General features: G+C 44.7%; 1 protein-coding gene across 4 annotated transcripts in view; it reads right to left on the bottom strand.

The window, feature by feature from the left end:
- Positions 1-13,484, bottom strand: part of KDM7A (lysine demethylase 7A) — a 141,590-nt gene that overhangs the window by 43,615 nt on the left and 84,491 nt on the right. For all 4 annotated transcript variants that reach the window (XM_063928943.1, XM_063928942.1, XM_063928941.1 and 1 more), the window contains exons 3-5: positions 3,852-3,969; positions 3,328-3,488; positions 530-671 (exon numbers count right to left, since the gene is read on the bottom strand). In XM_063928943.1, the coding sequence (XP_063785013.1) occupies positions 530-671; positions 3,328-3,488; positions 3,852-3,969 (421 nt within the window). The remainder of the gene's footprint in view (positions 1-529; positions 672-3,327; positions 3,489-3,851; positions 3,970-13,484) is intronic.

The raw sequence follows: 13,484 nt of genomic DNA on the forward strand, positions 1-13,484 counted from the left end.
GGAAGCGGTGTGCGGGAGTAGCCCGCCAAGTGGTTACAGCACACCGATGCCATCACTGGAATCCATACATTGGAGCCAGAGATCTCAGAGCGCCATCTACTGGTCTGGCATGCAAGTGACGGAGAGTGTGTTGCCCAGACAGGACAACGTTTAAGGGGCGGTCCAGACCGTTCAAAATCTGCATGGCAGTGACCGTTACCAATAGCAACCAAACTAAACCATATTACTCCACAGAAGGCCAGGCATAATCAAACTAAATCCCACAGGAAAAATGCATTGGAAGGGTCATATAAGCATTTAAGAGACATTAAAAAAAAAACATGGTGTAGCATGGTTTAGCCTTGTACATGATTGCACCTTTAAGAAATGTCCGAGTTTGGCCGGCATCCCACACGGCTGCCGATTTCAGACTTCATTACATACCGCCCCATCTCTTTAATCTCTTGGTCCACTTTCGCCAACAGCATATGGTACATCCATGCCAACATACTGCAACGCTAGTTCTAGCACTCGGTACTGGTTCACTCACTTGGTGTCTGAGAACTCCAGGCTGATGACATTTAATACTTTGGGTCGCTCGGGGTTCATAAAGTATTTCACAAAGTTCCGCAGCTTCATCTTGCTGTCGGCTTGCCGCGCCACATCGATGACATCAATGATCTTGTCCCCACCTGGGGAGAAAGGGTTAAACAAGTCAACACCGGCAAAGGATTTTATTAATAGACTCAAGACAGGTTTCATTTAGAGGAAACAGATTTCACATAGTTTTGTTTGGAGAGTGAGGTTTGTTTTGAAGGGAAACAATCACGAAATGAGCGCTTTCGCTTAACAAAAAAAAAAAAAATTAAGTCATCTGTGTTTAATAATGGATATCCTGAAAACCTGGACTGTTAGGGTGCCCTGAAGGCCAAGTTTGACAAACACTGAATTAAAGGATAACTCCAATAAGAAACCAACCCAAACTTATATTTGTATGGTACTGCCCAATTCGCCAGTGTCCAAGATGGCGGAAGCAGCCCAACGCTGCTTTCACTTCTACTCTTATTGCTCAGCTGCTCAGCAGGTGACAAAACCTCAATGAGCATCACAAGCTCACGATTCCAAACCAGCCCAGCCGGTACGCTTAGGTCAGAGTACAGCGCAGTATATTATAGCCACCGGAGACCCAGTGGATGAAACGAAACCGTAATTAACTATTTGTACTAAAACCAAAAACAATTTTTTTGCTAACAGAAACTTTACTGGTACTTTATGAGGTCAAATACACACCACCAAAAGATAGAGAATTGCTTTTGTACTGCTAACCCTTGCCACACACAAACCAAACAGGAAGTCTTACATACTAGTCTCTCTATGAACACACAATGAAACACTGGCGATGGCTCTAGTGTAATAGACAGATAAACCCCAATATACAAGCTACCAACTAAATAAAGGAACCTGCAATCTAAAAGACACAACGGGGTACGAAGCATTCTCGTTACACTCTGACAACTTACAAAGTTGTCAAGGAAAACAGATACAAGTTGAAGCCTGGTAGCTGAACACAAACAGAACTCAATGGAGATGTCACATACGGAAAACAGTGACGAATCAGACAGACAGCTACAACCCTTATTTTAATAGTCTCCTGGATACAGATCACCCTACGCAAATCTCTCAGCAGCAGGGCTACCTGATCTGAACACATCTCCCATCAACATGAGTGTCCCCCTCACCCACGGGCATTGCGCCATCTGCTGCCCTCTCTACACCCATGCCAGAATCACGTTTGACGTTTCAAATAATTGCATCGATAAAACACAGATAAACAAGTATGAGGTGGAATCATGTTCCAGGCTTTATAAGCGGGACAAATTGCAATGGGAAAGCAGCCAAACGCAGATTACAAAGTCTGGCTTTCTGGACCTGGGTAAAGCACAGAGTGAGCGGGGGGGAACATATTGCAGATTAATGCTGCGAAGGTCCCACTACGGCACTGAACGAGCAGCTCTCATATAATGTGCGGTTCAGATAACGGCGTATAATTATATCTCAGACACGGCTCACATCTGTCCCAAAGACGCTACAGCGGACACTTAGCGACTAGACACAATTACCAGCAATATTCCTTTGTGTGGGAAGGCAATGAATGTGAGGACGACGAAGTTGTAAAAAAGAAAGACAAAAAAATGAAAGGAAAAAAAAAACAAAACAAAAAAACACCAATCTATAAAAAAAAATTCTTTTTTTTGGCAAAATATGGTTGGCGGTGCTCCCTAGAGCCAGCGTACAGTACTGCAGACAATAGGATAGAGACGATGATTCTTTTTCTGGGCACTCTTACTTGTAAATGTGTGTGTATACGACTAAGGGACTAATTCAGACCTGAAAGCAGACGATTAACGAACGACTGGCCATGCGTACGGATCATAATGCGATCTCTAGGAGTACGCAGATTGATTGACAGGAAGCGGACGTTTGGGGGGTGGTAACTGGCCATTTTCTGGGAGTGTCTGGAAAAAGGCAGGCGTGCCCAAGCGTTTTCAGGGAGGGTGTGTGACGTCAGCTCCGGCCCCGATCAGCCTGATTCTTTTGCATTGTAGGAGTAGGTCCTGGGCTACACACAGACTGCATAGACTGGAAGAACCATTTGATGGTGAGTGAGTTGCAAACGGATTTGCAGCAGACCGGCGTTTGCAAAGCATTCCACACAGCGTACACAGACTTGCACGGGGCGGATCTTCACGGTCTGGACGGCGACTATCCGATTGCACATCTCTGCAAATTTGCAGATGAGCGATCAGGCCTGCATTAGGCGCTACGTTTTAAACTAGAGGACAAGTGGGTTGTGGCTGGGCCTGTGACAGGACGATGAGAGCCACAAAACTGTATTTATCCATTAAAGGGCGAATAAACTGGAGGTGTAAAATGTGTTTTTAGCGTCCCCTTCTCCCATATAGAGTAATATGGAGGCGAGGTTTATACAGCAACGAGCAAACGGTGTGTAGTGAAGGTGAAAGTTAATTGCATGTCACCTGGACCAATCAGCTGCCGCCTTCACTATACACCTCCTGTACATACCAGTGTGGGCTGTTTATGCCTCATACTATCTTTTGCTGCGACTGAAGACATTATTCTGTTATATAACATGTGTCGCTCATTGGCAATAGTACAGTAAGTATACAATGCAGAATAGCGCATGCCCATATGACCAACTGTAAGCATGCTGGAGATATATAAAAAAAATGGCAACAGAACAATGATGTACAGATCATTCACAGAAAAATGAAAGTTACTAAGAGAGAGTGACTACTCCCAGCTTGTTGCATAAAGTAAAATCCTTACCGACACAGCGCTCCACATCCATCACTGAGAACTTGGGAGGTGGTAGTCTGAGACCTAGGTCGTCCAGCTGCGGCACCATAATCGGTTGATTAAATCCATGCTTTTCCAAGTACCTCTGCGTCAGCTGGCTGCCATTCATCCGCAACAGAATCTCATCGGCGCTGCAAAAGTCACCGCGTTAAAATTATTTTAAGAGGTTCAACAATGTGGCACAGCTTAAGATCACAATGCCCTGGCCAAAACTCAAGGGGGGGGAGATTTATCAAACGTTCTAAGTAGACAGGTCATTCCTAGCTTTTGGAAGCCACTTATGAACAGAGGGTTTGGAAAGGAGAGCGCTCTCTGCTGGTCATTACAGCAAATTTAATTGGTAAGTTTTTGTTTCCATAAACACCCTGTAATATTTTTTTTTAAAGTAACACAGTATCTCAAGGTAACTGCACCCTTGGGCGACTTAGCACCGGAAGCCGGTGCAGAACAGACCGGTTACCCCAGCCCTTGAATACTGGCGTCACCGTACGTACCTGGGGAAGGATCGCGCTCGCAGCTGCTGTACGAAAGTCCTCGTTCCAGCCTGGACTGGCTTTGAACCATCATCTGCCTCCGTGTAATCATGTCGATGCCAGCTCCTTCTCTTCTTCACTAGGGGGAGACAGTGACAACACATTAGTAGGTGGAAACAAGGGTTAGAGAAAACAGGAAGGGACCCCCCAACGCCTTGTGACACTCGGCCAAAAACACAAGGGAAACCGATTAAACAAGGAATCTGCAGATGGGGAATTCTTCACAGGATCACTGGTCACTTGGGTGTATTTGGTAACTGCTGTATCTAGGCAGTGATTAATTTTATCATTATTTATTATTATCCTTTATTTATATGGCGCCACGAAGGTTCCGCAGCGCCCAATTACAGAGTACATAAACAAATAATCAAACAGGAAAACAGCAACTAAATATAGTTACATCAGCAGATGACACTGGAATAAGTATCAGGTGGCAGAAGACTGCTGGATGTGGTGCAGTTGAAGATTATTAAAGTAAGACAAAGGATAAGCACATGAGGGAAGAGGGCCCTGCTCGTGAGAGCTTACATTCTAAAGGGGAGGGGTAGACAGACAGGGTATTTAATTTTTTTTTAAATTTGTTTGCTGGACCTTTGCTGGAAACAATATTTCAAGCCTTTTTCAGGGTTTAAAGGTCAATTGGTGAGAGCCAGATCTATACTGTGTCAAGGGCCCCATACACTAGAACGATAATGCCCGATTTCATCCAATTTCGGGCATTCGGGCCGATATATCGGGTGAAATCGGGCATTTTGGAGGTGTATCCGATGCGCGTTCCCGTGAGGGTCGGATCGGCTCCCCTAGATCGTTACTGCTGCACTCGTGATATGTCTGTTCCCGCAGGCATGGCTTGGATCGCATACGATATATCGCATGCAAAATGTACCAAATCGTATGGAATCGTGTGGAACCACTCCTGGGAAGCTCCCGGGAGAGTTCAAGGGAAATCGCCTCCGACTTCAGCCTCAAGACATATGATTCTAGTGTATGGGGCCCTTAATCCGGCGTCAATCTTATACAGCAATACAATGCGTATTGCTTCTTAAAAGACAAAACTACTACAAAAAGCTTGAGGAGGAAGCGGCAAAGGGTTTAAAAGAATACATAAAATAAAAGAAATAATAGTAATAATAATAATAATAAATGGAATAAAGAATAACCTCCAACAAATCTGTACTAGAATAAAAAAAATCCATATTTAAATTAAGAGCTAATTGTAACCTCTTCTGATTGACCTCCTAAGCAAACTGGAAGGAGAACGTTTCACGAAGCATTGATGGCTCAAATTGTATGTCTTCTATCTGCAACCTATCTCGCAGTAACGGAGCAAAGTGATATTAATCTCCTGCGTCCTGCGGGAGAGCTGACAGGGTCCACTGATTGGTCAGTGGAGCACGGCATTCTCGCAGGAGTGAGGAGATTCGGGGCAGAATCTACTGCTCAGCAGACTTCTACAATGGGAGAGGTGGGCCTGACTTACATCATAATGCAGCAGCACAGCAAGAAGTGGTGAAGGGGTCTGTGCCACAGGGCAACCATCCGGGAGCACCAACTATGGCACATAAGAACTGGGGTATCAACAGTGTGATCAACACACATGTGGTGCTGGGTGTAGTTACAGTATCCAGATGGAACATAGAGTTAAATAGTCAACATTCAAAAGGTTGACACATGATTTTTCTAAGATATTTAGGGTTAGGCACCAGGGGGAGGGTTAGAGTTAAACTAACGCAAAAAAACTTGTGTCGACCTTCTAGCGTCGACTGTCTATCTGGACACTGGTTACCTTTTAATCCATACCCGTTGTACAGTGTCATTCCCAATTAATTCATAGGCTGCACGCTCAAGAATATTGGTTCCGTCGAAAGAAAACGGCCGGCTTCACCGTGGGAGGGTGGTTTAATCACAAGTCCATGGGATCTGGTAAACAGGACTCGCTGTGGAGAGCACACAGGCGTCAACATCTCTTTCCACTTGGCTGATCACCAAATTGATGGACGCTTGTTCGCAAACTGATGTTCTACACAACAGTCTTACACATTTAAAGTGGCAGCTGTGCTCATTACAGTCCATCTGTAAAGCAGTGATGACTAACCATCCCCGCACGGGTGAAGAACGGACACGGTGTTTCAGCAAAGCGATAACAGATCGGCACAGACGCTGCAAGAGTTCGTTAGGGGAGACAGATCACGAATGAGAAAGGACCCACGTTAAACCAGCCGCCACACCTTGAAAAGTCTGTCCAAACTGCAGATTATGGGCTGCATGCGGCCCACCAAACATCTATTGCGGCAGCTTCTCAGAAGTCTTCATCAACCTCTGTTGTACAAGCAATGGTCTGTGAGAACCCTATTGGCCAATGTGGTCAAGGCAACGCATTTCGCTACTTGTCTAATACATTGCAATTAGACTTTTAAGCACGTTGTAATGTTAGATTGTTTTCAAAACTACATAACAGGTACAGTACACAAAGGGGTCGATTCAATTCTCCGACAGTCGAATAGCGCCGGGAATTAGCTCCCGTCGCTATTCAATTCAGCTCAAGTTAAGTCGGCGAATGCACGTTCTCCCGGATTTGTCGGGAGAACGGGCATTCTCCGACTTAACTCCCCGCCGCAATGCCAATTCCCGGCAGAATCAGCCTCCCGCCGGCCGCACTATTGTCGGATTTCCTCTCGCATCCCCCGGGGGTGAGAGAAGAATTCCCGACAATTGAGTGACTTGGCGGTGTACTGAATAGCACCTGGAGCTAATTCCCGGCGCTATTCAACTGTCGGAGAATTGAATCGACCCCAAAGATCTCCAAAAAAAAAAAAAGGCACACAAGACCATTACACAAATAGTGTAATTCAACACACACAAGTTGCAGACTGACAGATGTGCCGCTGAGACAAGTGACAATAACAGACACCGCAGTGATGAGAACATTATAGGTATGCAGTAGCCAGTGACGGTTGCGGCAGTGACTGTAGGAAAAGAACACATTTGTAAAAAAAACTTAAAATTTACAGTTTTTCATAAATGTTATGCAGAGAAGGCCGAGCTGGAGGGGGATGGGATGGGGGCGTCCATTTTAGAGGCGCGGTCCGGACTACTGGAGGCCCGCCGTGCGATGCTTTTGCATGAGTGCAGGGGGGGGGCAGGATCTGGTATGCGGCGCAGAGCCCTGTGCTGGGCGTCCCCCCGCATGTCAAAGAAATTGACTGTAGATGTGAGTTCTCGCACATCTATGATCAGGTCTGAATTAGGCCCGTAGTTACAATGTCGTCGTGTTCAAAATATCGACGCACCAAATTAAGGCTAGGAATGTCGGCATAAAGAACAGGTCGACGCTATGTCAATTGCTGACATTCTGATTGTCGACAAATCATACCACACCCTGCGTTTTCCCCTTAACATAATAAGACCATTTAAACCTTTAAATTCTAGATCAGGCTCCGGTCATGAGCCATCTGCCATATTTATTCCTCCATTCCCGTCATAAGACTGTACAACCAGAGCAGAGACGGAGCTAGATCATGGCGCCCTACGGAGTAACGGAGGACAATGACGTTGCGGCAGAGACAGAGGAAGTAGAACATCTCATTTCCTCTTCCTGGCTTTGTCATCTTTCCGTTACCGCCACAGTACTCCGTGATCGCAATCTCCCCTCCGTTCTGCTCTTAAGGCGCTTAATTGAGGGAAAATAAAAGTTTTTAGCGTTGTACAATTTCAAAAGAGTTTTTTTTTAGTTTTAACTGCAGTGATGTTACAAGGCCAAGAGCATGTACAGTAAATGTTTTAGGTCCAGTTAGAATCATTATTCCTCTATATTCAGGGCAACAGAATCATGAAAACATACATGTTCGCGAAAATGCTTGGCAACGTGAAGAATTCCTCCATCTGCAAAAGTCAAAAGTGTAAAAGGAAGCTTCAGGGGGCCCCTACCTGTTCATCCATTCGACATACGTGTAGAAGAAACCAACATAAATTTATACAATAGTTGAAAGTGCCAATGCTGATCATTCTGCTAGCTACCATGGTTCTAGGAGCATACTGGCGCGTTTCGCCTACAGACTCTGCAGCAGGTAATATCAGATAGGTACTGCTAGCTAACCTGGTGCCAATTAGTTGTAGGTGAAAAATGGAGACACAGCAATGGTCCTCTGTCCCCTTCATAGCAGGATCAATCTAAAAACACAGGGTTTTGTCTAAGATCTACGTGCTAGAAGCTTTTGAGATGGCTGAGACAGTGAACTCCAAGGAGCAAATTTACTAAGCAGCGGCATGAAAAACCTGCTGCTCTCAGTGTGTTTAAAAGCAGGAAATTTAAAGCGGCAAAACTATACAAAGTAAAGTGCAACGCATTTTGCTTTACATAGTGTCGCCGCTTTAAATTTTCTTTAGATTAGTTTACATCACTGGTTCTCAAACCCTGTCCTCAGAACCCCAAACAGGTCATGTTTTCCAGGTCACCTAGCAGGTGTACAGGTTACTCACTGACACATTTTAAAAAGTCCACAGGTGGAACGAATTTGTACACTTGTGATTCTGTGAGAAGACCTGGAAAACATGAACTGTTTGGGGGCCTGAGGACCAAGTTTGAGAACCTGTGGGTTATTTCCATGAACGCTCTTTGTTCAACCAATGGGGCTTTACATTATAAGACAATGGCACCCAAAACGCCATAATAGCCAACATAATGTCAGCAGAGGCTATTATTACACATTCCATTCTTAGTTTGTTGACCTGAACATCACTAGGATGAGACATTTCACCGGTTGACCGTATGGTTGCAAGAATTACAATAAAAATCCACCTGCCACTGCCTACAGTGAGAGGTTGGCCAATTGTTGGGCCTAGCGAGTGTCCATGAAACAGCAGATTCCGCTTCTCACAGAGGCCCAGATTTAGCAAGCCTTGGAGAGTGATAAATTGCACGGTGATAAAGTACCAACCAACCAGCTCCTAACTGCAATGCTACAGGCTGTGTTTGAAAAATGAGAGGAGCTGATTGGTTGGTGCTTTATCACCATGCAATTTAGCACTCTCCAAGGTTTGATAAATCTGGACCAGAAAGAATGTGACACTTATGAATAGCGGTTTAGCTCTCCGCCACTGTACGCAGTTGGGAGAACTGTAGTGATGTGGCAGTGAATGTTAAGTGATCCAAAAAAAAAAAAAATTACCCTAATAAAACCTTTTACTTGTTCACACCATTGTATATGATCTAATAAAAACTAAGGGGGCAATTCAATTAGCAGCGAAGGCCGCAAAGTGTTGGAGAAACGGTCAGAACGCCGACACTTCACGACCACCAACATCGCACATTTTCCCTTGCAACATACAGAGCAGCGCAGGAGAATGTGCGACGATGGGGCACTGTGATTCTCGGGGAGGTGCACAGCCGCACATCGCCGAGAACTGGATCGCCCCCTTAGAATGATATCTATAACCTCTATGTTGGTCATCTTTGATAAGTGAAGATAAACCAGAATGGAGGAGCCATGGGCACCAGCACAGTCCCACAGTTGAGTAATGACCCGCTGGTAGGTACTGGTGAGTGTTGGGGGTAGCTTGCAGTTATTTCAAACAGACTTCCAGTAGGGGGCAGTGCAGATTTAAGAGCGCACTAAGAACTTAGGAGAGAGAATAGAGAACAAATTATTGATGTTTCATTCTCAAAATCACTCTAAGACATTTGGGATTTCCATCAGCACCCGTCCTTTTATCTGTACATTACTGTATGCACCCAATGATGCGTGTTCTACATGGTGTACATAATAAAATACCTTGTATTAATATTTAATTTATCAGCTTGTTGTGTGCAGCCGAAGATGCGTTCTGGCTGACAAAAGGGTAACACTCCGTTCTCATACACAAATTTTAATACTTCGGGGTCTATTCATGAAGCAGTGAAAAGTGTGGAGAAGTGAGCCAGTGGAGAAGTTGCCCATGGCAACCAATCAGCATTGAAGTAACATTTATCATTTGCATACTATACAATTGTACAGAGCAGCCGATTGGTTGCCATGGGCAACTTCTCCACAGGCGGACTTCTCCACACTTTTCACTGCTTCATGAATTGACCCCTTAATCCGTAGTTTAGCATTTTTCCACCCTGCAAAGGCCAATGAGCCCTTACATAAGGATTATACTGTGATATTCCACAAACAGTCAGAGGTGAGCGTTTTGTACCGTCTGGTGTGACATGAGGGAAATAATTGCCACGTCGGTGCGAAGACTGGTCATAATAATCACCTGAAACACTATCAACATAAGCGGTAGTAGCCATTTTGTAGGCTCATGAGAATGCATCTCAAGAACTTACAAACTCATTGACGCATTAATTTATGTCACTAATCAACACGTTCTCACAGATATTGGTTCAGACCACAAAATGGCCGCCACTACTGACCGATTTAGCTTTCGTTTTGCTGAATGCAAACTAGGAAGGACATTAAAACATTTCCAAATAGCCAAAACACTTCCGTCTACACTAAGATTCTCCTCTAATTTATTGGGCCGGGCAAGGCGACAATATCCCTCTCCCGCAGCTACACATTCCCAGCATGCTTTGCCACGGAGAGCCGATTAAGTCCGGCTTTACTCGTATTCGTGCAAATATAACTTTGTACTACTAAGTCTAATAAGTCCTATTGTACGCGGTGATTGAGGGAATTCGTTTTGAGAGGGGCGGTCATAACATTTCAACAGCCGAACAAGTAGCTGGTATAAAACTACACATTGTCCGTGTAAGCAGGCTACTGTGTGTTTGGGAAGGGTATAGGGGAGCACGGCGAACAGCAGCGGTTTCAGTGACCTCACCCAACATGTAATTTTATAATTAAAAAAAAAAAAAAAAAAACAAAGTGAGGTAAAAAAAAAACAACAACAACCCTACGATGGCCTCTTTCTGCTGGTAGTCTGTTTCTTGGCACCCGGCCCGTTGCAAGCATTTACACACGCTGGCGCCGGGGAGTTAAACGAGGGTAATTTAATCCTGTGTCACTCTGCACCGCAGCTCCCAGAACAAGAGATTTTTTGAGTTAAAACAGTTCATTCGATAAAGCAAACTCAGGTCAAGGTACACAGGAGGTTAAGTGCCTGGGGCCCGAATCCTCCAAAAGTCAAACACAGGAGTAACTTTTTTTTTTAATTTTATTCTGAAACATCATTATCACACCTTAGTGTACCGTCTGCTGAAAGCCTCCAACGCCAGCTCAGCGTGAAGCATTCAATTGATTGCAAAAAAATTAACACAATGCAGAAGTTAAAGGACCATTAATAGCTAAAGGCAATCAGCTGGGAAGGCAGAGGTCACTCAGCGATAACAACACATGAGGTGAAACGCTAACGTTGCAAAAGTCGCCAGTGCAGGTGAAAGTCATGTTGTGAAGAGAGGGGGCGGCATGTGCTAGTAAAGAGGGTCAACTTGACCCTTCTGTTTTGGGCAACTGAACATTTTTTTGGTGCTATGGCTTAGAGCACAGGTCTTCAACCTGTGGCCCTCCAGCTGCTGTGGAACTACACATCCCAGCATGCCCTGCCTAAGTTTTAACATACCTTAATAGCAAAACTGTGGCAGGGCATGCTGGGATGTGTAGTCTCACAGCAGCTGGAGGGCCACAGGTTGAAGACCCAAGGCTTAGAGCAGGGATGGGGAACTTTCGGCCCTCCAGCTGCTGTTAAGCTACACATACCAGCATGCCTTGCTACAGTTTTGCTATTTGGCCATGCTAAAACTGTTGCAGGGCATGCTGGGATGTGTAGTTCAAGAACAGCTGGAGGGCCAAAGGCTTAGAGGAATTGTCTATATATGACCAGAGCAGCGGATAATCCAAGCTGACATGTTTAATAGGTCTCCAATGATTTAGATGAATCAGCTGTCCAGACGGCTCACCCCCATTCCAGCTGTTAATCTGCATCTATTGCCACCCCTGTACACACCTGTTTTACAGCACAGCGTGACATTAAATGGAAGCTCAGAACTAATTTAGAAACTTGATAATGGTACGACTTTGTCTTTTAATATGGGGAGAACTGAACTTAGGGGGAGATTTACAAAAGCTTGGGGAGAGATAAAGTAGAGAGATTAAAGTGCCACTTAATCAGCTCCTTACTATCATTTTCAAACACAGCCTGCAACATGGCAGTTAGGAGCTGATTGATTGGTCGGTACATTATCTCTCTCCAAGCTTTGAGACATCTCCCCCTAAAATACAATACCACAAGCCAGTATTAGGAACGTCAGGTAGACACAGGTTACTATAGAATGCTTATTACACGTCATCATCTTAGTATGCCTCCATGTGTGGGACGCCTAGCAAACCCCAGCTGGGGTCTCGTGGATCATGCCTACTACTCACAATGGAAGTGGCCATTTTGAGCCACTTCATGCCATTAGTGTCAATGATGTGACTAGCTTACAGAGACTTTATAGGCTGCATAGCCAGACCATCCATTCTGCAAGCTCCAATGAAATAAATGGCTTGTGCACACACATTTCACCCCTACTCTATATACGTGGTACCGTACAACCAGATTGCAAGGTCTCGCTACAGAACATTCTCATCTGTCTGATGTACTGAAAGAAACATACATTCGGCACAACATTCACTGTAGGAAATACACGTCTTCCTTCGCGATATCCTTTTTGGAAAAGTTTTATCTTTGCATTTTAGTGGTGGTGGTGGTGGTGGCGGGGGGGGAGGGGGGGGGGGGGTTGTTTGTCTTTTATAAAAAGGCCTAATGAGTCCGTGGTTTCCTGCCCAGGAAATGGATGATAAATATAGTTAAAAACTTGTAACTTTAGTCCTCAGGAGTAATAGATCATTTCCTGTGCATCAAGAAAAGGGACCGGTGACGCAACAGAAACATTGTAAACGACTCAAGAGGCAGATGTATTAAGCCTTGGAGAGTGATAAAGCGGAGAGAGATAAAGTATCAACCAATAAACTGGCATGTTACAGGCTGTGTTTGAAAGCGACAATTCTGAGCCAATTGATTGGTACTTTGGGGTCTATTCATGAAGCAGTGAAAAGAGTGGAGAAGTGAGCCTGTGGAGAAGTTGTCCATGGCAACCAATCAGCTGCTCCGTACAATTGTGCAGTATGCACATTATAAACGTTACTTCAATGCTGATTGGTTGCCATGGGCAATTTCTACACTGGCTCACTTCTGCACTCTTTTCATTGCTTCATGAATAGACACCTCTCTCTCTTCACTTTCCCTCTCTCCAAGGCTTAGCACATCTTCCTAAAAAGGAGACACTTGTTTTTGTTATGTATTCCAGACCCACCAAGATGGCCCTGTTATGTGGAATTATACCCCACCCCCAACCCTTCATTCTGGGCTTGAAGTAAGGCCTGCAGCAAAGAAGCTGTGCAGGAACAAAATGTTTCCCGCCTCAGTCAGAGCCCATCTTTTGCTTTCTTTGGTGAAATAGGCTACTGCTATACAGCAGGATAACCGTTTTCCAGGTTGTGGGCATTAGCTACATCATAAAATGTCCACCAAGGCATCTACAAAAAATAATGGAGGCAGCCATTTTGCAGGCCTAACAAAGGTTCATGAGAAAACACAATGTCATTGGTTCCTATGATTACATGAAGC

The sequence above is a fragment of the Pseudophryne corroboree genome, chromosome 6, assembly GCF_028390025.1.
Source record: "Pseudophryne corroboree isolate aPseCor3 chromosome 6, aPseCor3.hap2, whole genome shotgun sequence".
NCBI lineage: Eukaryota > Metazoa > Chordata > Amphibia > Anura > Myobatrachidae > Pseudophryne > Pseudophryne corroboree.